This window comes from Dacryopinax primogenitus, assembly GCF_000292625.1.
Source record: "Dacryopinax primogenitus strain DJM-731 SS1 chromosome Unknown DACRYscaffold_2, whole genome shotgun sequence".
Taxonomy (NCBI): domain Eukaryota; kingdom Fungi; phylum Basidiomycota; class Dacrymycetes; order Dacrymycetales; family Dacrymycetaceae; genus Dacryopinax; species Dacryopinax primogenitus.
This window is the reverse complement of record NW_024467199.1, coordinates 771,642-795,261: the sequence shown is the minus strand read 5'-3', so window position 1 is coordinate 795,261 and position 23,620 is coordinate 771,642. Positions and strand designations below refer to the sequence as shown.

General features: G+C 50.2%; 6 protein-coding genes across 6 annotated transcripts; 3 read left to right on the top strand and 3 right to left on the bottom strand.

Moving 5' to 3' along the window:
* Positions 1-1,258: 1,258 nt before the first annotated feature.
* DACRYDRAFT_103932 (uncharacterized protein) lies at positions 1,259-3,003 on the top strand (the record flags this gene model as incomplete). Its single annotated transcript, XM_040767845.1, has 9 exons — positions 1,259-1,417; positions 1,519-1,775; positions 1,841-1,889; positions 1,940-2,041; positions 2,089-2,205; positions 2,252-2,428; positions 2,477-2,662; positions 2,747-2,938; positions 2,986-3,003. The coding sequence occupies 9 exons, from the start codon at positions 1,259-1,261 to the stop codon at positions 3,001-3,003; spliced, it is 1,257 nt and encodes a 418-aa protein (XP_040632341.1).
* A 6,535-nt stretch (positions 3,004-9,538) lies between these two features.
* Positions 9,539-10,021, top strand: DACRYDRAFT_13459 (uncharacterized protein; the record flags this gene model as incomplete). The annotated part of the gene is made up of 1 exon (XM_040770982.1): positions 9,539-10,021. The coding sequence occupies one exon, from the start codon at positions 9,539-9,541 to the stop codon at positions 10,019-10,021; it is 483 nt and encodes a 160-aa protein (XP_040632340.1).
* A 709-nt stretch (positions 10,022-10,730) lies between these two features.
* Positions 10,731-12,786, bottom strand: DACRYDRAFT_92759 (UDP-Glycosyltransferase/glycogen phosphorylase; the record flags this gene model as incomplete). The annotated part of the gene is made up of 8 exons (XM_040777105.1): positions 10,731-11,003; positions 11,084-11,264; positions 11,330-11,498; positions 11,557-11,663; positions 11,719-11,826; positions 11,883-11,998; positions 12,043-12,451; positions 12,753-12,786. The coding sequence occupies 8 exons, from the start codon at positions 12,784-12,786 to the stop codon at positions 10,817-10,819; spliced, it is 1,311 nt and encodes a 436-aa protein (XP_040632339.1). The 3' UTR covers positions 10,731-10,816.
* Positions 12,787-13,201: 415 nt separating this feature from the next.
* Positions 13,202-20,566, top strand: DACRYDRAFT_13457 (WD40 repeat-like protein; the record flags this gene model as incomplete). Its single annotated transcript, XM_040770981.1, has 12 exons — positions 13,202-13,235; positions 13,288-13,583; positions 13,741-13,957; positions 14,006-14,182; positions 14,231-15,020; positions 15,212-15,776; positions 15,820-15,962; positions 16,113-18,471; positions 18,500-19,689; positions 19,753-20,051; positions 20,120-20,366; positions 20,416-20,566. 12 exons carry the CDS (start codon positions 13,202-13,204, stop codon positions 20,564-20,566), a joined length of 6,468 nt encoding a protein of 2,155 aa, XP_040632338.1.
* A 716-nt stretch (positions 20,567-21,282) lies between these two features.
* Positions 21,283-22,099, bottom strand: DACRYDRAFT_103927 (uncharacterized protein; the record flags this gene model as incomplete). The annotated part of the gene is made up of 4 exons (XM_040767844.1): positions 21,283-21,525; positions 21,582-21,587; positions 21,648-21,784; positions 21,832-22,099. 4 exons carry the CDS (start codon positions 22,097-22,099, stop codon positions 21,283-21,285), a joined length of 654 nt encoding a protein of 217 aa, XP_040632337.1.
* Positions 22,100-22,290: 191 nt separating this feature from the next.
* DACRYDRAFT_19937 (uncharacterized protein) lies at positions 22,291-23,441 on the bottom strand. The gene has a single exon (XM_040771728.1). It carries the CDS (start codon positions 23,231-23,233, stop codon positions 22,628-22,630), a length of 606 nt encoding a protein of 201 aa, XP_040632336.1. The 5' UTR covers positions 23,234-23,441; the 3' UTR covers positions 22,291-22,627.
* Positions 23,442-23,620: the final 179 nt, after the last annotated feature.

Genomic DNA, 23,620 nt, shown 5'->3' with positions numbered 1-23,620 from the left:
CTTCTGGGGAACAACTATGAGGTATATAATCAGTAGTACAGTGATTCTGTATCCCTCAGATCTGATCTCTGAGGAAACTCCTTAGTCTACAAGCAGTTTCTAAGTCATCTCATCATCTTGGACACCCTTCTACACACACCTAAATGCCCTGCCCTCATAAACTTGCCTTGACTCCACAACTCTTGCTACACTCTTCAGCTATCTATAACCAACTTATAACAGCCCCCTGGGACCTCCCAGTGACCCCCTTGGACCTGTACTCTACACCTCCCTATGAGGTGTCAGGAGAAGGTCTGCTGGAGGGGGAGTTGACAGTGGTGGCCTGGGCTTCATAGTAGGTAGCACTAGATAGGTCAGGCTTAATCAAAGTGTTGACTCCTGAGGTAGAGCTGCTCAAATTGCCAGTCCAAAGGTCCTGGGTGAGCTCCGAAGCTGGGAGCAGCAATTCGAAGGGTATCCAAATGAGAGAGAGAGAGAGAGGGGAACAAGCCAAATGAGGTGAATGAGAGGTATTTGAAGGTCAAAGGGGTCAAATCAAGGCTCAGATCCATCTTAGAAGGAAAGAACCAGACTAAAGAGTGACTGTAGAGTATAGCAGTAGTATTAGGTGTAAGCTAGAGAGACACCCATCTTGAACAAGTGCAGTTGAGAGTAAGTGAGAGAGGAGTCTGAGCATCCCTATCCAAAGTGTCCAAATCTGCCTATATATGTTTGGAGCAGTTTGGACCTTCAGACTACTACTAATCTATATCTAATCTACATTACCTAATGCTATGTCTTAGGGTCCACTTCTTGCTTCCAATATTCCAGTCTGGCTGAGTTCAAGGTGTTGTTCAAAGAGGCTTTCAAAGGTTGGATTTGAGCTCAAAACTCAAATGTGCAGCACATCTCATGGGGGCCTAATTCACTGACTGTCCTCAGTCACATGACCATTGTTGAGGAATCTTCTGGAACAGCCTGATGAGTCACAGTGGGGGGTGGTTTGGATCGGTGGTTCAAGGTGGCCTTTTGAGCAGCAGTAGGCAGCAATATGGTGGTGTGAGCTTTGTTTGAGTCAGGGCCTATGCACAAAGGCCATTCAGTCATCAAGGAAGCATGGTCTAAACCTCAGGCCTTTGAACTTCCTTGATGGGACCTATTTTGACCCGGCATATAAAGAGAGGCATGGCAGGACCTTTTGTATGCTGCCACCTTATAAATTTTCTCTCTCTTCCCACCACCATCCTAATGCCTTCTTTTCTTCACACTTGACTTTTCCATGGCTCCCTCCAGCACTAGTGCTGCCTCCAGTAAGAAGCCTTTGTCCACCAAGACAAAGCCCAAGGCTTCTTTGATCAAGAAGCCTTCCACCACAGATATGAAAAAAGGTTCGAGGTCTCAGAAGGCCTCTGGTAAGAAGACTCAGTCAAAGGAGTTGGTGGATTTGTTGCAGGACCACAAGCCTGAGGAGGAAGATCCCCCTGCCATGTGTCCCTTCCTTTTTCTCTACTGTCCTTGCCTCTGCTGACTGCTGTGTAGACACCAGAGCTGGAGCCTGTGGCCAATCACCCAGAGTCAATTGCAAAACTGGTGTCCATGAAGGTTATGCCCTCAAAGAAGGCATCTGCACCCCCTTCAAAGACCTTGACCCTGAAGTTGAGGGTCTCTTTGACTTGTTCTTCAAGGCGGGTCAAACAGGAACTGGAGGCACACAAAGAGCCTGAGGAGGGGCAAGAGGTCAAAGCTGTCACCAAGTGGCACAAAGTAGAGGAGGAGGACCAAGTCATGGATGAGATGTGAGAGGTACATTTTCTCTCTCATGTTCTTTTGTGCCCCATGCTGACCTGTTTTGTTAGGAAAGCATTGTGAAGGAGACCACTCTGGAGCCAGCAGGGAGTGATGAGGAACAGGTGTGTTTTGACTGCATATATGTGTCCTCACACTGACACAATTTTGGTAGGAGCCACCCAGCAAGGATCTCCCTGAGATCCTCGCCATGGTACCAGCCCCCAATGAGGACCCTGAGGCCTGGCAGAAAGTCAGCAGAGTCTCAAAGTTTTGGGTGAGTGTTCTTCACTGTTTTCAAACTTTGATTCTAACTTTTGGCAGGTCGAGCTGATCAAGTGGATCACAAAGAACAATTCAAAGGAGCAGTGGCAGTTTGTGCCTCCCATGGCGGCATCATACATGGGTCCAGCATTCAAGGTGCAGTGGTATGCTTACATGGTATGTGCTCCTTTCCTTTCCCTGTGTCCTGCTAACTTGCCCACAGGGGAAACAAATCACTGTGAAGCTGGCAACTTGTGGGGGCCCAGTTTACTTGCTGTTTGAGGAGTGGGTAGAGATGCCAAGGATGGCTGTGGTAGGGAGGGATGACAAGCCGCCATTTGATACATGGGTGCTCAGGCATCAGGCAGATCACAAGGCAGTTCATGCCAGTGACAAGGAGGTGTGCCCCTTTCTTCCTATTTTTGAACCATGACTGATGTTTGAACAGCCAGATGAGAACCTTGAAGCCACAATTGAGGCCAAACAAGGGGTTTGGAATGTGCTGCCTGAGATCAAGAAGACTCAACATTTGAACATTGTTCAGATGTATCAAATGGCCGGCATTGAAGGAAGCCCAGTGCTGCCTGATCTGAAGGTAGTGACACCAGTTCCCTTGCCCAAGAAGGCAACCCTGGTGTGCACTCCTGTGAAGCCAGCTTCCACTTGAACCAATCTGAAAACAACTGTTGTCGTGGAGATCCTGATTTGGTGCTCCCAGTTGAGGGTTTCCATCTCTGCCACTGCTTCTTTGCCTTCTCTGCCTCCCAAGTCCCTGTCTGTGGTTGAGTTGATGCCTGCTCCCAACAACAACAAGAAGAAGACAGGCAAAACACCAAAGAATAAGCTCAGCGAGGAGCTCTTGGCACTGGCTGCCAAGGCCAAGCCTGATCTGCTGTCAGCATCAGATGGGGTAAGTCAATTTGAGCTTCAAATGTTCCATTTGCTGACCCATTTTAGGTCCTCTGGTCTCTTTAGGAGTTATCAAGCATGGAATGCCACTAAGTCTGCACATGACAGGAGTTGATACAGGGGTGGAGCTAGCCAAGTTGCCTCTATAATGTCCAGGTACTTTTCCTTGAGGGAATTCATAGCACTGATCCAAGGAGACCTGTTATCTGTGACAATTTCGCCGATAGCACCCCAATGACAGAGGATGTTCTTGTGGATGAAGTCCTGTATGACCTCAGCCATTTCCTTCCGGCAGATCATGTACTCTGGCCAATGCATGAGCAAACACTGAGCTTGCAGAATGTACCTCATTCCTTGGTATTGACCTTTTGAGGGTGGCATAAACATCATGTTGCAGTGAGCTTGGAAGAATTGTGGTTGTGGAGTCTGTACTGTGGGTGGAATAACCATGTGTTGTCATTGGCACTTGTTGCATATCCTTAGGTACCATTTTGTATCATCCATCAAGTTTGGCCAGAAGAAACAAAGTCAAATATGGTCATATACCATTCAAAAGCCCCTGTGTCCGATCTTGTTGTGCATGTTCCAAAGGACATTGATCCTCTTTTTGAATTCAATATAGAGCTGATGTTCTCTGTTTTTGTCCCTTTTGTACAGATTGTCCTGGCCTTCAAGGAAGTAATGCAACATTTTTTCTAGAAATGACTTCCATTGTGGGTCCATTAGACTTCAAGGTCTTCAAAAGTTCCTTAGGTATTGTTGAATTGCTAGGATCTTGTTGTCTACCTCCTTTGTCTTTTTGAGCCTAGGTAGCACCTCTTCTGGGGGGTTCAAAAATTTTGGAACAGGGCTTTAAAGGGACTGTTCCAATACAAACATGTAAGACAGGCCAAGGGTGTCATCATTGTTGAATTTGGGGAAATGGTCATCAATATTGGATTGGCAGGCCACAGGTCGTCTCAAAAGACCATCCAGCCCAGTATGTCATTCTGCTGGGACATGGTGGAGTTCAAAGTTGAAAAGATGGATCCAATGGATCCACCAGTTCAGAATGATGCTCAGCTGTATGTCCAGGTGGTTCAACATCCCTTGGATGTATTTTGCATTGACCTCAACATCAAAATTTGGAATGCCACCAAGCCAGATTTGAAACACCTTTAACACTTGGTAGAGGCTGTACAGTTTGAGCTTCAGTTGCAAATACTTGCTTTCAACTTCATTCCAGTTGATCAATCTGAATTGTGATGGGTGGTGCTTTCCTTTTTTGTTGTTCTGATACAAAATGAACCCAGTACCAATATTTGAAGAGTCAACTGCTGGGGTGATACACTGGTTGCACTTATAGTCAATGGGCTTGAGGATGTTGTTTGTTCCTGCCACAATTGCTGATTCCTGTAGAACTCAAACAGCCTCTATTGTTCAGGTCCAAATTCAAATGGCACACCTTTGCATTTCAGACATTCCAGTGGGCATGCCTTCCAAGCAAATCCTTCAATGAAAATTCAAAGGACACCTACTGTGCTGAGGAACACCCTGACTTCTGAGAGATTTTCACATGGCAGCTTCCATTCAGTGATTTTTTGAACTTTTCATGGGTCTGGAGCATGGCCTTTGTAGCAACACCTGTAGCCAAGGAGTATTATTTCTGGGACACACCAATGTACTTTTGGTCTGGAGAAGGTTCCTCCCACATGTTCAGCTTGCTGGATGATTTGGTGCATGTTTCTGAGGTGTTCAAAAACAAAATGTCAAATGCCAGGATTGCCTGGGATTGTTTTGAACTCTCCATTGGCCTTTTTGTACTGAGTCTTCAGGCCTTTTACTCCAATATTGTCAATGAACCAGGTGGTCAAATGAGGGATTTCATCCTGAAAGATGAAGTTGATGTTGTCCTGCATGATGCCCAGCATGTTGTGGGTGCCCATGGGTGCAATGGTATACCTGAGTGGGCCAATGGAAGACTGAAACGAAGTGTAGTCCCTCAAACTCAGAGCAATGGGGTGCTGTTCAAATCCTTGAAAGAAGTCTAAGAGTCTGTAACATCCTCTCAATCCAAAGTCTTCCAGGATATGTTCTGTCAATGGGGGAACTGTGCTGCTTTGTATCATGACTTGGTTTAAGGGCCAGGCATCTATGATGGGCCTCAGTTCTCCATTCTTCTTTCGAATGAGGAACCAGCAAGATCAATATGTGGACTGAGAGTGCTTGAAGGTGCCTGCAGCTACCTTGGCATGGAGGACTTTAATCACATCTTCCATAAGGGCAGGCAGCACTGGAATATTTCATTCCTGCCACAGAACATGTTCAACTGTTGGAAAGATAACCAGATCAAAATAGTTGGCTTGAAATTGTCCAATGTCCAACTCAGCCCATGAAAATGCATATTCATGCATCTTCAGCACCCAGGCTGCAAGCATCTCCTCTTTGGGTAGAAGGAATTTCAATTTGTTGATTTCAAGTGCTTTGAAATGCTCTTTTGTAAGCTGAGTGCCTGGAACAAAGTTGGGCAGTCAGACTGGTAACAGTTCTAACTGGTCTAATGGATTGGACAGGAAATGACAGTTTATCTTCAGTTCTTTGGGGTGTGCAGTGGTGAACAACCACACCTCTGGTGGGGTGTGTCAGGCCAATATTCCCACAGCTATTTTTGGGCCTCAGAGACTGTTGTGCAGCACTATGGACCCTCACTATGCAGACAACAGACCTCAGCAATGAGTCTCAACCCTACCCAGATATTCAGCATGATGACTGCAAGGTTTCCCATGTGACAGGATGACCCGGATATTCAGCATGATGACTGTAGGTTTCCTCCACAATGGGGTCAACCCACATGGATATTTGGCATGCCAATGTCTGCCTAGGAGAGGTATCCAGAGACCAGATTAGTATAGAGTGCAGTTTTTAGTAGCTAGTATAAGTAGTTTCCAGAAACTCCTGTACCTAGCTTATTCTGCCCCTTATTGGTTAGCATTATATGGATCTGATTATTGGTATACTGGCAGACTTGACTTGACTTAGTGGATTTTGACTTGACTTATTGTGACTGGACTGGACAGACACCAAGCTCTGATTATTGTGTACCAATTTTTGATAGCTCAGCTACAGGCTGACTCCCACATTCCTACTGACTTTCCCCATCTCTCCCCTCTTTCCCTAGTGAGTTCTTGCACATCACCCATTGGACCAATATTTTGGACACCTTTTGGGTTGGATCAGCAGGAACTGGCTTGATATGATCAGCCACTTTCTTATACTTTCAAATGGTGAGAGCTTGGATTGGGGGGTATGCACAAGCGAGGAGCTTGTGGAAGTATGGGTTGTATTGGTATTGCCAGTTTAGGATTTCCGAATCAATATAACATATGGCCAGGATGTCAGGTATCAATTTGACCTTCAAATCTCAAAATTGCCATGCTGGCTCTCTCAGCTTCAGAGTTGTCATGATAAGTCTACTGTGAGGGGAGTCTCTCTGAGTGTAACTCAGTTCCTCAACTCTCAAAAATCCTCTGACATGTGCAGGTTTGACAAACAGGTTGTGACGATGGTGGTTTTTGATGTAGTTGGACAGGTGAAGGTGATCTCCTGGTACCCATCTTTGAAATCTTGAGTGGAACACTTGAACAGGGTTAGAAACGGCCTTCTGAGGAGCAGTTTGACCAGTAATGTGGTGGCCACATGCACCTGGAACAGTCCTGAGATGTTTCTGACCATGATCCAAAGGTTTCGAACACATCCCAACATACTACTGATGCTTTCATTTGCCGACCTCATCTGCACCTTTTCCATAGGAGTGTAAACCAAGCCCATGTGATGCCAGACTGTGTGGTGTATAACAATGAGCAAGCATCCCAAATTGAGGCAGCCAAGAGTTTGAAACCCAGTGTCTCTGAGTTCAATGGATATATCTCTCAGTCCAATGACCTCTGGAGCCATGATAATACCTCTTGGGAGTGCTGGCTTTTTGTGCTCCTCCAAATGCATTATGGGTTCTGTGCCTGCCAGAATTTCCTCAATAGTGGCCATGGTGTTCCATACCCTGTTGTCATCCCTCCATAGGGGGACAATGTTTTGGACATATTCCTATATGCCTGTAACCCTTGTGCCATGTTAAGTCCTCTCTCAGACTCAATGGCATGAGTATACAACATGTCAAATGTCTTGTTGTCAATGTCATAACCCAACTCAAGCACTTTGGTGCTTATCTCTTTGTTCAATCCAAAGAGGAACCTCCTTTTAATTTGGAAGTTGTTAGGATGTTTGTGCATCCTACCCATTTTGGACATTAATTTGTCCTTATACACTTCAACAGTGTCTTGTCCTTGCAACAAGCTGTCAAAAGCACCATATGCTTTCAATGTTTCTTCTGCTGAGAAGAAGTGATTGTACAATCCCCAGATCATCTGGGAAAATGTCCATTGATCTCTAGGTGTTTTACCTAGATCAATGTTTTGCTCTACCCAATGGTGAGCTTTGTCAGTCACATGTTGACTGGCATAAGTGATTTGCCAATCACTAAAGTCAGGCCTGGTCATTCCGGCTGCACAAAATGCATGTACCAGCATCGGGAGAAATTCTCTATGTCTGCTTCACCTCCATAGGAGGTTTCCAAAGCCTTAGGCTTCAATCCTGTCTTAGAAGATGGAATATGGTTATTTACAGGCGTCCTAGACATCTGTAACCATCTGTCTACCCTCCACATAGGAGTGGTGGGAATTGTTGATCCTCCTAGGAGATTGTCTTTGCTCCTAAACATGGGAGTACTGTAAGGTCCACAAGTAGTGGACCTTTGGTTCGAATGTGCAGAACTGTTGGGAAGGTCCCTGAATGGGAACTTCAGTATGTATGGACCCTCTTGGTTGAAATCAAAATGAACATTTGGAGAGGGTTCTTTCCTTGTCTCCATACTGGGAGGGCTGGGAGAGACTCTTAGCAGAGTCTCTTCAAGCTCTGTAGCATTCTTTAAGGATACTCTTTCAGGATCTGCTTTGGATCTTTCCTCCCCAGAAGGGATTCATGAATGTGGCAAGTTAGGCAACATCTGCAATCCCATCCCAGATTGGGAGAGACTTGGTCATGGCCCGGAGCCATAGGCCACATCTTCCATACAGAGACTCAACATCTCCCATGCCATCTCTGCATACCTCTGTATGTGTTCCAGGTTCTGGCTAGCCATAGCCAGGGTATTTAGCTCCACAATCAAGTGTTGCAAAGAGTCTGCAATGTCAAGCATCTGACTCAAATCTGCATGAGGGTCTAATTGATCCCCTGTTTCAATCGGACCAGTTATGATCTGACTATTGCTTCTATTCGAAGCACCATTGGCCAAGGAATCCTTGTCCAATAGCATATTGGAATCCTCAGTTTCCATTTGCTCTCTTTGAGCAGGAGCATTGAGATCAGTACTTTGATCTCTTTGCATGGGTTCCTGTTGCCCAGACACCCATTCTGAACTGTTTCCAAGTTCAGAAAAGCTCAAAGAACCTGGTATGGTTGTGGGAGTATCCACAACTCCAGGTCCTGAGCTGCCTTTAGGACTGACCTCAGTCTTTCTACTGGGTGGAAGGTGTCCTGCCATTTTTTTAGCTGGTCTCTGTAATACAGAGACTAGAACCTGACACAGAGTGTTTCTTGCTCTATTCCTTTATAAACTCCACTTGTTGGAGTAGTGGAAAAAAGTGAAAGGGCTTAAGGTGCCCTTATCCCCTTGATACATACACTGATTAATAGTATTACTAACTAGTAGTAATACATTAGTGTAGTAACAAGAGATAGAGAGAAGGGTGGCCTACAGCCACCTGCTACGTGTCAGTCCTCTGGATGATCATGATCACCTCTGCAAGGTGATCCTACCTAAAAAGGTAACTACGGGGTCATATACGGACCCTTACACCTCCTGCTCAGCCAGGCAGGTGATATATGTACAGACGCAGTCTCTGAGCCTCGTTGTGGAACTAGCAGGTGTGGAGGAGTGTGTGCGCTTCTGGGGCAGAGTTGAGTAGAAAGTTATAGGCCGCTGTGTTGCCTATCAACCCAATTTATACCTTTGTATTGTGATTGTAGTCTATTTATGTGTACAGCGCTCTGGCATGATATCAATACTCCCCGCGCGGGTCCCGTGGGCGAGAGACCCTTCCGGCTGAGGATGGTCTCGGGCACCGTCATGGCATAGCCATGAAGACTCGAGTTATGGATCCACCCCCTGCCTGCACCACATATACGGTCTCCTTTACACAGACTCGATCAACCATTTTGCGGCTACACTAGCGCCCGTTTAATGCTGAGCATCCATGCCATATTCCAGTGCTAACTCGGCCTTCCGATAGCAACTGAATATCTTGGAGTATTTATTAGTTATCGAAGCGGGCTCTGCTAGGTAAGATTCGCCGTTCGATCTTTTGCAATTCCGGCCCAAGGTTTCAAGGTAATGCAGTCGCCTTCCGCCCTCTGGCGTATAAAACGGGTCTACAAACTCACAAGTTATCGTACACATACCCTTGAGCCGCGGTGCTGGTCACCCTCATCTACACTTTTACAAACACAAGACTACTCGGTGCCGGACACCAACCCATTCTCTTGACTTTGATTCCTCTTTCCCTCTACAATGCACGCTTCTACCACTTCCATCCTGATAGCAGCTCTCGCAAGTTCGTCATTGGCTGCCCCTATCTTCCAGGACCTAGAAGCGCTCAACGCCCCGAACCTTGCCGCACGTAACGTCTTTTATCAACTTGCAACACGCGATACTCCTTCTCCCGCGAAGCAGAATGAACCCCAGCATTCCGGACGTTCGGTTGAGGAGAAGGACGAATTGGATGAGCGGGATCTTGAGGACTTCCCTGAGTTTGACGAGCGCGATGAGGATAACTATCTGGACGAACGTGCCAGTCCCTTCGACCTTATCCGCACCGCGTTCGCGAAGGCGAGGACTTATGCAAAGCCGAATACGAGCCCTTCTCCGCAGCAACGGTCGCTGGACGACATCGACGATGACATGGACGTGTACATAGATGAGCGGGATCTTGACGACTTCCCCGAGTTTGACGAGCGCGATGAGGACACCTCTCTGGACGAACGCGGTGACTGACAAGTCCTTCCCAAGAACTGGATGAAACTCCTTTAGCCAGTTACCAAGTAGCAGTCGGTTTTGTATTCTTGAGATAGACACAGTAACTAAGATGTTTAGACGCGTCTGTGTCTCTTAACCATAAATCGATGTCAATTCACAGCCCTGGGAATAGTTGTAGGAGAATACGAACCTTATACTGCTCGCTCGTGGTAGTCCAATCCCCACCCAGGCAGTTCTACCCATGCACCGCTCCTGGCAGCTCTCGCATATATATCCCCATGCTGCTTGTTCAATCCTCCGCTCCCCACCCACTTTCCCTATCGGAGCATCAACGGAGCACAATCCCTCCAGCGCCCGCCATCAGCCCGCATAGACGAAGAACTGTGCTTGATACGTGGGGGTGATATTGTAGTACGAGAGGATCGATGGCGTTCTGTAGTGGCAAAACACAGGTTTCTCCATAGGCCTAGTGAGAGTGAGCAGAGAGCAAGATGGGAAGGAACGGAAAACGCCGAAGCATCTCCCAATCCTCGGCTCATTCCCAACCTCTAGTAGCTCTCTACAGAGAGATCTGGCTCGGACTGACTTCGTGTAGGCTTAGTTCCACGGCGTCCTTGCCCTCGAGGCGAGAGGGGGTCGGAAATGTGCCAGTCTCTGTGAAAGTGTAGGCTGCGACTATTTGAATGAGCACGCGCCCGCAGCCGCCTACCGAGCGCACCTGCACACCAGTCACCGCACACCCAGCGATAACAGCAGCCCCGAACTCATCCTCCCTCAACCTCTTTCCTCGCCTCCTTCATGAGCTATACCCCATCAGCGCTCGCTCATCCGGGGAGACAGCTGACGTGCCTCCTCCCACCGGGTGTTATCCCATTCCACGTGCACCCCGTCCTCTTGTTCGTTGTACGGCACCAGGTTGGAAAGTATGAAGAACCAAAAGCAGTCCACGACGAGGATGATGAGGTATATCGGTCCTGCGAACATCCCTAGCTGGGAGGTCCTGTGGCGCATCAGCAGAAGTCCCCAGCGGCATAGCATATACCGAGGAAAGGAGGATGGGGACAGGACAGGATAGCATACCGGACCATCCTTTCCCAAAGGGAATACGGCTCGCTCGCCAAGACGTTCTCATACACCTCTTCCGTAAGCTTGGCGACCCGGGCCCAGTCGTACAGTTGCTTAACGGGAGCGTGGACGGCGTGTGAGTCGCGTCCTCCTTGGCGTACGAGGGAGATCGCATGCTCTAGGGCGCGGATCACGTCTGTACGCTATGTTATCCGAGGTCTGGGTAGATGCAACGGGGGAAAGAGAGGGAAGGGGGCGTACCGTCCGAATCCGGGTTGGCGAACTCCACCAGGTCGGCAGGCAGTACTTCCGGAACACCTCCCACTCGGGTACTGACGATAAACAGCCCACAGCTCGCCGCTTCCAGTATCGAGATACCAAAGGATTCTGTAAGGGAGGTGTTGAGGAATATATGCCCCCGTGTGAGGACCTGGTGTGCTGTCAGAGGTGCGAGTATGGGGCTGGAGGGTGGGAAGGGGAGGGCATACGGATCGGACGTCGCTGTGTCGTACACTGCCGAGCAGTAGGATGCGGTCTTGCAGCATGTGTGTCTCGCGCGTTTGTTCGAGCGCAGTGAGTTTTGGACCATCTCCCCCTACATGTTGTCAGCGAGATACGGCAAGAGAAGGAAAGGAGAGAGAAGGACGGACCGACAATGAACCGCACGTCTGGGTACATCGCACAGATCCTTGGTGCGGCTGAGATAAGAAGATCTATCCCTTTCCGGTACACAAGGCGGGAGATGACGACGATCGTTACTGTGCAACGTTAGGGGAGGACGCAGCGTGGAGGGAAAGAACGGCGTGCGGCGTACTAGGTTCTGCAGGGGGAGGAGTGGACGAGGGCTCAAAGTCGGAGGGGACGATAGCGTTGGGTATTACGTGTGCTTTGCTCGGTTCGAGTCTTGCTCGCAGGACCGTGTTCTCCCAGCTGTTCATGTCAGTGTATGCGCGTCGATAGAGAGGTGTACGCACCCGGTATGTGAAACACAGACGACCGCATCGACACATCTCAACGCCCCCTCCAGCAGCTTATTCGTCAATATACTCGCAGCGTCGTCGAACCCAAACAGGGAGTGATCGGTAAACACCGTCCTAACCCCCATCAGGTGCGCATGAAGCAGCACCTCCTGGCCCAAGGACGATAGCGCTCCATGTGCGTGTACAAGCTGGATGTATTCCCTTAAAAGGATGGAGCGGAGGTAGGGAAGGAAGGTGAAGAAGTTCGGGAGGGTGACTTGGTTTTTTGGCAGAGGAGGTAGGGGAACATAGTACACCTTCAAGTGAGGGAGTAGCCATCGTACACCTACTCTATCTGCATAGGCGTGGGTGATGACGATGACTGTGTGATTGAGGTTGAGGAGGTTGATGGAGAGGTTAAGCGCTACACAGTTGACGCGGCAATGCTTTTAGTTGTCCATCCTCTTTCATCAACGTTCTACACTGGCATCAACAAACCACCATGGAATAATACTCCAACACTCTTTCCAACAGTTGACAACTTGCGGAAATGTCACTCTTCTGTTCTCAAGCGGCCGCAGCTCCCTTGGATTTCTGCCTCATGGCAAGCGGTGCGAACTTCCTATTGTGAGAATGGCAATGATACCTGCTGGCACTTAGACGCTGTATCGTTTTCTTCAACTCCAACCACGACGACGCAGAGATCTCTGTCTCAAACTACATACCGTGCAAGCATCGACTCAGGAGGACATTGAACATGACTGGCGCTCTTCAAGACCCAGGCAGCAGCAGCCAGCAGTGTTTGAGGTCCATATATATATGCACAGGTGAGCCCGCATCTCTACGCGTGTTGGACATTGCTGACACTCAGATAGGCGCCACCGTGACCGGTCTGCCTCCTCGTGGCCTACTCAAGTCAAAGGGCAAGTACTTTCCACGAGTTGATCTCGAAGGCAGAGAGGGATGGAAGAGCACGAAGGTTAGGAAGAAAGGGCAGATAGTCCACTAGAACGGAGACACAAATCAACACACGTTGTGCGTGAATCATCTCCGCATAGAAATCCGGCGCGTTGCTGACAGGCATCACAGCGAGGCCGCGCCGAGCTCGAAGCTTAGAGTCACACTCTGCAAGAATCACAGGAATCGACCAGTCGAAGAAGTGGCAGCGGTGGATATGGTGCTCGAGGAATGGCTGAAGGCTGACAGTAGTGCGTCCTGTTGCCTTCTGACGATGTTCACTCATTGATACCTATTGGCTAGACTCGCCAATCTCCCTCAAGCCAATGACTGGGATAGAATCCGTCATCCACGTCCATCTCGACCTCGAGCGAAATGGCAACAGCAGTGCGCCGGCCAGTACGGACGACTCGGATCTCGTCCAGGCTGTAACCATAAGTGCACAAGCAATGCAAACATCGTCAGCTGTGACCCATGTGGCAGCGCTAGTCAACAATGGCCAGAAGGTGGAGGGTGCAGTAGCATCAGCGGAGACAACGTGTTCGACCCTGTTGGGCAAACTAGACTGGTTTGTACAAGTGATGGACATTGTAACTGAGGTGTGCCCGGCACATTGGTCTGCTCTGTGTTATCAGCCCGTTGATGGAGACTAGGTTCATCCGTATGCGAAGATAGCTTGGTCTGCGATTACCGTTGTATACAAAGTTGGTATCGTCATCCGTAACTGCTCTAGTGTCCGGGCTGACGACTGATCAGGTGGTCAAAGCGCAGAAAGACCGAGACGATAACATCATGAGTCTCGTCGAGATCATGAACGATACATATGCGTTCATTCAGGAGGCAAGCGAACTGAAAGAGATGATGAAGAATCCAGGGAAGGACACATTGCGAGAGAGGGCTTTGATCCGGCTTGCCAAGCAGACGGTGGAGTGTGCCAACTTCATTTCAACATATTCCAAAGACAAAGGATTTTGTGCGTCTTTCTATTTTGGCACTTTGTCTGTGACTGATCTAAAGGCAGTATCGAGGCTGTCAAATCAACTCGCATCTGGAGCACATGGCGTGATCAAGCAGTACAAAGACAGCTTCGTCGCATTCAAACAAGACTTCCGAGAGGGATCACAGCTCCGGACGGAGTTCACAGCATTCTGCATGGCTATGAAGCTCGACATGATGGCAGCAAGTGTTGATGCTATTGGTAGGTCTAACTTGCACATCATAGGGCGTCTTTCTAAATTCATGCCAGGTGCCAAACTCGACATACGGGATATCCCCTATGTGAATGAAGCTGGCTACGATTCCGATAAGGTCTGTCTTTCCGGCACGCGCACAGCTATACTGGAGCAGATCACCGAATGGGCGAATTCGAACACAGCTGAGACGGCTGAGATCTTTGTCCTCCTTGGACCTGCTGGGACTGGCAAGTCGACGATTGCGCACACGATTGCTGGCCAATTGAATAAAAACGGTCAACTTGGGTCGATGTTCTGCTTCAACCGGAATGAGGCTACGATGCGGAGACCCGCGAGTCTATTTCGAAACATTGCCCACGATCTGTGCAAAGGCTGTCCTGCATTCAAAGCGGCACTATCCGAGTCCGTTCGAGATGATAGGAGCATGTGTGGCACCAACAACATCAATTTGCAGTTTGAAATGTTCCTCATCAAGCCAGCTGGGATGCTCGATGTGAGCGGCATGATCGGCATTATCATTGATGCTGTGGATGAAAGTGGGACGGAGTCGGAACGCAAGCAAATGCTTCAAGTCATTGCACAGCGAGCAAAGGAGCTTCCAGCTTACTTTCGTTTTGTCTTGGTATCACGAGATCTGCCTGACATCAACCGTATCCTGCTGCCATCTGACAACATTCACGTCGAACGAGTGCTCACCGCTGAGAGCGATGACTATGTCTCAGATGACATCTTTGCCTACACTTGCCATCTCCTTACAGCAGACCAACCTGCCAGTGCCCCTGGAATTGGGCTGCAACAAGAAGACTTCCGAGCATTAGCCATCAAATCGGGAGGCGTGTTCCAGTGGGCATTCATAGCTTGCAACCATATCAAAACTCATGTTCCTGAGAACGGCCAATGACACGATACAAACGTCTAATGAGCGGTCCCGACACAGGCTTAGACAGCTTGTATCACACTGTCCTTGAAGACACGTTTTGCCATCTACCACGTGCATCCTCTGGAGTGCTTGACTCTTTCAAAGCTGTTATCAGGATGGTCCTGACGACGTTCAAACCGCTGTGTACAGGTTCGATCTCAAGCCTTATGAGCGTGACATGTCCAGAGGATGAAGTCGACTGGACCGACATACTCAGGTCTCTCGGCTCACTCCTCAGCGGGGTGAATGGGGATGGGGAAGCAGTCCGACCTCTGCACATCTCCTTCTCCGAGTTTCTTCAAGATCGTGAGCGTGGGGAAAAGTTCTTCATTGGAGGTTCTGGCCACCACGAACAACTCGCTGTGGCCTGTTTGGGGCTGCTCAAGACCCGATTACATTTCAATATGGGGAAGATAGACACGTCATACCTCCCAAACACGAAGATATGGCCCTCTGGTGGATACGAGGGAAAAGTACCAGAGGAACTCGAATACGCATGCGCATATTGGTGCCAACATCTTTCCCAAAGCGAAGAAGGATTCGAACGCGGGTCAGATATCACGAGCTTGCTCCGTCACCTCTTCACGGAGAATTTTTTGTTTTGGGTGGATGCGGCGAGCGTCTCACATGTTACTCGTGAGCTCGGTCCAGGCTTAGCTGCTGCGATGAATCAGTTGCCGGTTCGTTCATCCCACCCTGACTGTCCGGCTTTACTCATCCTAGCTAATAGGAAGACCTCAGACCAATTGCACGAAAGAGGCACAGCAATTCCTTCGCAGATTCGGTCGCCTTATTTCCGAGTCGGCCGCACACATTTATGTGTCAGCATTGACGTGGACGCCATCAATGTCGAAGCTGGGAGAATTGTACCGGCCCCGATATGGAAACATCGCCCGCGTCACGTGTCCCCACTCGACAACCTGGCCCACGCTTTGACATGTCATTCCATACCCTGCTGGGCTCGTCTCTTGCCTCACCTTTACGGCTGATGACACATTTCTTTTGTCGGGTTCAAGCAATGGTACAATCTGGGTGTATAATACAGCGACAGGTCTCCAAGAAGGTGATCTGCTGATCGGTCACCGAGCGGCGATCACCTGGCTTGACTCTTCGCACGACGGCGCACGTGTCCTTTCGGGATCCAAAGACGCAACATTGAGAGTGTGGGATGTGCAGACTGGCAATACAATGAACGATATCCCAGTCGAACCTACTGCCTACATTACATCTCCAGCGATCTCACCTGACGTGGACCACATCATGTACACATCTGCAGAATGTATGGTCAAGCTGGGGAATGAAGAAACAGGGGAGTTGCTATGGGAACGCCTCGCTGGGCGCATTAGCATGGTCGACTCGGTCACTTTCTCTCACAATGCTGCACATCTCATCTCCTATTCTGGTAGCACTGTTGTGGCCTGGAACGCGAAGACTGGCGAGGCTATTGGGAGGAAAGAGTGGGGTTATCTCGAACAAATTACATCGTTGGCGATATCAGATGACGGCCTCCAGGCTGTTGCCGGCTTTGAAGGTACAGGAATCAAAATTTGGAACTTAAGGATTGCCGGAAGGTCCGAGGAAGAAATCGGTCTGGACGTCAACAAGGAATGGACCGGGCTTGAAGAGACGGTAACTTCAGTAGCGTTTACGCAAGATGAGAAGCGAATCATATCCGCGTCGGATAACGGCACAATCAGGATATGGGACGCAGCGTCTGGAGATATCATCGGCGAGCTGCTGGCTGGCCATCCGGGCGCGGCCTCTGCGATAGACTTGTGGCACGATGGTGGCCGCACTCTCGTAGCGTCCACTATGAGAACAATCACGCTGTGGAACACAGAGATGAGGGAAGTCATAACCAAGATTGTCTCTGATCATGCCGGAATTCTGTGCCTAGCTTTATCCAGAGATGCTATGCGGATAGCAGCTGTTTACAGGGATGGAACAGTTGGGATATGGGATGTAACAAGTGGAGAAAGAATCTACCGTTCCTGGCCGGAGGACGAGAACATGACTAACTGGATCGTCCTTTCCCATGACGGATCCCGGATGGTTTCCGAGTCTTATCATGGCCCATTGAAGCTATGGAATGTGACGAATGGCAAGGTCATTGGCCAACTCTTCGGCGGACATACCGATTACGTGACCAAAATCGCCTTTTCTGATGATAACTCGAGAATGGTTTCAGGGTCAAAAGACGGAACAATCCGATTGTGGGATGGGGGGACCGGCTTCCTCATTGGTGATCCACTAACAGCCGCGCAAAATACAAGGTCCATCCTCAGTCTGGCCTTTTCTCCCAACGCCACGCGAATCATATCCAGATACGAAGATTGTTCAATCAGAATATGGGATACCAATACCGGTCTAATGGTTGGCGATCCGCTTATTGGGCATGCCAAAGCGGTCTCCTGTTTAGCTTTTTCACATGACGGTTCTCGAATAGTGTCCGGATCTGGCGACTGCACAGTCAGGATTTGGGACGCAAACACAGGGAAGGCGATCAGAAATCCCCTCACTGGTCATGCTAATGGTGTTCGCTCTGTCACATTTTCGCAAGATGACACCCGTATCGTCTCGTGTGCTTCGGATGGTACCATCAGGGCGTGGCTCGCGGAGAACGGGGAGCGGTCGGGGACTGTCGTGTCTGTTCCTGGCGAGGTCTGGACAGACATCCCCATGACGGGCAGTGGCATTCCGGTCCTTGCTACCTGCTCTGCTAGTTCCCTCCAGATGTGGGATGTGGAAAAGGGTGAAGACATTGGCCGCGCATTCACTGGACATCCACATCGAGTGATCTCCGCACGCTTCTCAAAGGACGGGAAGCAGGTCCTATCGGTCTCAGAGGACAACAGCATGAAGATATGGAATGTAGATTCCGGGGAAGAAATAGGAGAACCGTCTATTGGGCCTCCTGATGTTCCCATTGGTGTTGTTGGACTGTGGCATGACAGTGGGAGCACCGTCATAGCCACCTCAGCGACGCACGTGAAGGTGTGGGATACGGTGATAGGGAAAGCTACGAGCGCTCCCATACCTCCTTTCAAACAAGAAGCTACATGTCTCATCTTGTCAAGAGATGGCACGCGCATTGCAGCTGGGTGTAAGGATGGAATGATCATGGTGTGGGATGTTAACACTGGGAAAGCCATCTGCCCACCCTTGATTGGCCACCAGGAGGAAATTCAGTTTCTGAGGTTCTCTCACAACAACTTGCGGATCGTCTCGAGATCCTATGACAAGCTGATACTCTGGAATGCGGACACCGGTGAATCTATTGGCGAAGGTGAAGGGCGAAAAGAATTTTCCTTGCAACCCAGTGTTGTCGCCTTTTCTGGTGATTCCAAGCATATTGCATTTGCTTTAGGGGAGGAGGTGAAGCTTATGAATGCGGACTGGCCAGATCATCGGCAATCCTCTCGTTGGGCATACCGATGACGTCACGGAGCTTGCATTTTCACATGACAGCACGTGCTTTGCGTCGGCATTGATCAGGGTGTGGAATGCGGAACCAAATGACGAACCTGCGAAGACCCTGAATGACGACATGAGTGGGGTCACGTGCGTTGCATTTTCCGCTCACAATAAACGCATCGTATCCGGTCATGAGGACGACACAATCAGATTATGGGATGCAGCGACTGGTCAAATAATCAGATCGCCGCTTACAGGGCACACGAGGGTGGTTACTTCTGTGGTCTTCTCCTGTGATGGGAAGTTCATCGTCTCAGGATCAGAGGACAGCACCGTGAGGATATGGGATGGAGCAACAGGCGAGGCAATGGGCAAGCCTCTCACTGGCAACAATGCTCCTGTTACTTGTCTCGCAATTTCGCTGGATAGCAAGCGCATCGCGTCGGGGTCCTGGGACGATACCATCAGGATGTGGGATGTGGAGAAACGTGAACCCATCGGCGAGCCACTCAAGGGACACACGAACTGGGTCACTTCCGTGGCCTTCTCCAGTGACGGCAAGTTCATTGTCTCCGGATCTGATGACAGGACGATCAGGCTGTGGTCTGTGGAGATGAGCCATGCCATAGGAGGGCCGCTGACCGGAAACACTAGCTACGTCACCTCTGTCACCTTCTCACCAAATGGCAAACGTATCGTGTCCGTATCCTGGGCTGATGCACTCAGGATATGGGATGTGGACAGTGGTCGCACCGTAGGAATGCTGCTCACCGGGCACACCAGCTTCGTCAACTCTGTTGCCTACTCGCCAGACGGCACTCACATCGTGTCGGGATCTGATGACAAGACGGTCCGTTTGTGGGACGCAGAAGCATGCCAACCTATCGGCAAGCCGCTGACTGGGCACATGGCCTTGGTCAAGTTTGTTGCCTTCTCTAGCGATGGAAAGCGCATCGTCTCCGGGTCGATGGATGGGACGGTGAGGGTCTGGAGCGCGGAGACGGGCACGGTCGTTGGCCAGCAGGCGCCCATCAACGAAGCCATTGGGTTACCAACATGCAGTACCACGACTGCTGCATCTTCCTACTACATTACCTGCACTTCGGGGTCATTGGCATCGAATCACAATTGTGATATACCCCAAACCATTGGGGATGTGTTGTCGCCTATTCCTTCTGCGTGAGTCCCATTTGTGTGTTTACTATATTTTGCACAAGCTGAAGCGTTATGTCTCACTATCAGTGCCGGAACCTCAACCGAGGACGTGGTAGATACGACTTACAGTACTACACGGGAGACTCATGTGTCGGGGGACGCAATGACACCTTCAGAGCCGATGGTGCTGGGCGGGGCGGATGGGCACCATAGAAACGGGGAACAGCTGAGGGGGGAGAAGCAGGAGAGGGGGAATGAGGGCAGGGACGGGGATGGGGATCGGGACGAGGATGGGGATGGGGACGAGGCGAACGGTGGCAATGCACCTATGCGGCCAAAGACGTACCACAAACTTGTGGCTGAGGTGGTGCTCGCTCCAGCCACATGTTCGTGGTCTTCCACAAGGGTATCCACATCCAGCTAAAATCCAGCTGATGCACGGAAGCATCACCAGCAATGCCACACTTCTGCCGTAAGGCCCTGGGCACTCGGGGTTGCCCATCATCACGACCACGTTCCACAACAATGCCGCCCTTCTTCACTGAATATCCGTATTTCCCCGGACTTGCCAAGCGCATCATCACCAAGAGCACCTTGTTTGAGGTGAATGCACAATGCCAACGTGTACCGTTCAACCCCAACGACAAGTTCTTGTATGGGCAGTCCCCACAGCAAAGGAAGCATGCTGCGTATCTGGCAAGGTTGCGAGCCAAGTTCATGCTCCTCGATCCAATCTCATGTCTTCATCAGAACTCAAGAAGAACAACTAGCCTACCAGCGCAAGCAAACGAAAAAATTGCAGAAGCAACGTCAAGAGAAGAAGAGCAAGTCCCTTCAACGACTTGAGACGTGGAAGAAGAAACAGGCGCTGGCGCAAGTGGTTGAGGCGCTCACGTACTGATGAGCAGCACGGGTACAGGGGCATGTATGTAGTTACGAGAGAGGGACAAAGGTATCTAATGCAAACATGTTCGTTTCCCAACTAGCCCCGCTCAAGAACAAGGAATCAAGCGCATACTCCCCATTTCCGCTGTTGGCCACAAGCTGATGGGCTTGTGCCATGGCCACATGAGGGGTCAAACACCTTCCATCCATGGTGCGTCGATCATGCACATCTTCCTCGGGGACAACGGATGAGCATGTGGCGGTTCTTCTCGATTTTCTTGCCGGCTCACTTGTATCGTCGACATCTTCATCACGATCTTGGTCTTGGTCTTGGTCTGTGTGCTTGCGCTTGCATGGAGCCAAAGTAGATGTTCGTGCTCGTTCTTCCACTCGACGGCGGACATCTTGCTCGTTCATGGTCCGGAAGAAACAAGATCCATTGGCAAGGGCTTGTTGTACCTTCTGCAAGTCCGCCAACGTAGAGATGTATGACGGATTCACAAGGGCAGGCAATGGCCAGCCCTCCAAGTTGATGTTGTGCCGGTCTTCTACATTTCGTCCAAATTGCTTGTATGACATCGTGATGTTCATCTTACCTGTGAGCTTCTCTGTAGTACCGTGAGCCTCAGCATGAACCAGCACTTGTGCTTAACATACGGAGCGACGTTGTGAGCACCAGTCATATATGAGCCTTGAGCTCGTTCACTTTCTTGTTCAAGTTATCGGCAGCACTTATTCATTCATCAGCTTGCGCCACAGAAGAGCTTGACCCAAACACTTGCCTTGAGCTCCCCCACTTGTACAATACGCCTCCAAGCCCATGGCAATCTGGAGAACGGGATATCCAATGATCTCCTCGAAGAATTGCTTGCAGAGTTCGTCGCCGAAGAAGTGGGGCTTGGCGTAGTCCTTGATGTTGCCCCGGACGACGAAGCCACAAGCCACAAGCATGGCCACCAGTTCGAGTGCTGAAAGCTGCACTCTGATCAAGTTGATCAGTACACAAGCATGTACAAGATCTTTCCACTCACATCCTTCTCAAATGTGTCTTGGATAAGCACCGTGTCCGCAAGTCAAGCTCGTGCAGGGACTCGGACTTGAAGGTGCTTCGACTCGCGCTTGGCCAAGATTGCATGTTCAGCTGATAGTGCAGCTTCAGGATGAGTTCGGAGCCATTCGACCTTTGCCTCGATAATGTTCTTGTTCTCCGGCAAGGCCCAGTAGAATATCTCCCCTGTACTTTATTAGATAGGCTCCAGAGCAAGATTTAGAGGGACGCACCTTTGGAGCGGGCCTCTTGTGCAAGCAGGTGCTTCGCAGCGTTGAACAAGCTCACACGCCGCTTGCTATCAAAGTACCCTGCCTTTTGCCCCTTCATGTTTGCATTGAGCACGTTCTTGGGGATGCCGGTGTCCAAGGAGATCTCGTCGAGTGTTTGTAGCCAGGCTTGCTCCGCAACGTCGAGCAGCTCCGATGCTTTTGCATGACGCAAACGGTTGGTCTCGCGAGTCAACTTGCGCTCCGCCCATTGCTTCTTGTTGGAGGGCATGTTGTGGATGTCCATGGGCTTGAGGTATAGCGAGTGACCGGTGGATGCAGATCAAGAAGGATGGGGTTAAGAAGGTCCATCAAGAAGAAGACAAGTCGTGTGAAAAAAGGAGTTCTTGGCCACGTAATGTTTCGGGGCGCGTTTCCTCACATGATGTCCAAGGCCACGCTCACACACAAGTTCCTCAAAAATGCTTCCATATTCATTCTGTACTACAAGAACTCGTAGCAAGCGTTGTACATGAGTGAACAGAAAACAAGCGCTTTTTTGTAAACTACGAGACCTCCCCCATGCTCAGGCCAAGCGAGGCATCCCACATGCGCAGGCCATGCGGGAAACTTGAACCATGTGTATGAAAAAGAGAAACTTGCCCACCTGCCCTCCCTGTTGCCCACCTGCCCTCCCTGTTGCCCATCCGATCCTTGTCCTTGTCCTTGTCTCAGAAGGTGCCGTTACAAATGTCGAGGAGGCGATCCTCGTTCATGACCGGGTGGATGTCCTTCCAGTAGGTCGAGGGGATGAAGTCGCTCATGCTGTCCGTCCAAGTACCAGGATGATCGAAGAAGTACAAGACGCGCAAGTTGTATTCGACTTGACAAGCATGTTCTTCTCCAACATCATGGAAGAAGTTCTCGCAGGCGGCACGGGTGTTATAGGGCAAGTCGCGCATGCGGGAGTAGCCTTGAACACAAGCCTGGAGAAGGACTTGGTGGGGGCCAGGGTGAGGACCTTGCCACGTCCAACGGTATGCACCATGCGGCTTGTTTCAGCAGCATCGAAGATGTGCAAGGGGGAGCTGACAGTCGAGGTGGCCGTCGGCGTGCTCATGGGCTGGGTGGAAGGAGGGACGGTAGGGCTGAAGGGCAAGCCCAAGGGCATGGGCGTGCTGGGTGGACCCGACGCAACCGAACTTGCGCTTTCAGCACGTCCATGACACATGGTCGTACCTCCGGAGGGAGTTGGCGTGCCGAACTCCTTGTTCTTGCCCTTCTGAGAGGGCTTGGGCGTGCCGACAGCCGGGGAGGATGATGAAGCATCAGTGGGGGCCAAGAGCGAGAGGAAGCCGCTTGGCGTAGCATCGGTCCCGATGTTCAATTCCTTCTCCTCCCACTCGACGAAGGCCTTGGTGTACATGAGCAAGGGCAAGTCCTCGGGATGGCCTTGGCATCGACAACAGAGAGAGGATGCTGCTTGACACGAGGGACCTCGGGGAGTTCGGGCTTGGGAGGGATGGGTTGTCCGTTGCGATGCGCTTGGTCAACCTTCTTGCTGTAGGCTGACTCCAAGTGGTCCCTCTTGCGCTTGACAGCTTGAGAGGCGGTTGCTTGGTCCATGAGGTCGGCCTTAATGAATGCCATGGCCTTGAAGATCTTCGTCGCATGATCTTGACACTGGTTGAAGTCCTTGTCGATCCACGTATTTCTCGAGAAGAACGTGTGGATGGTGGGTTCTTGGCCGGGGCCGTTGTCCAAGCGCCCGGCACAGAACTCGAGGATGACACCTCCACAGCAGCGGTCGATC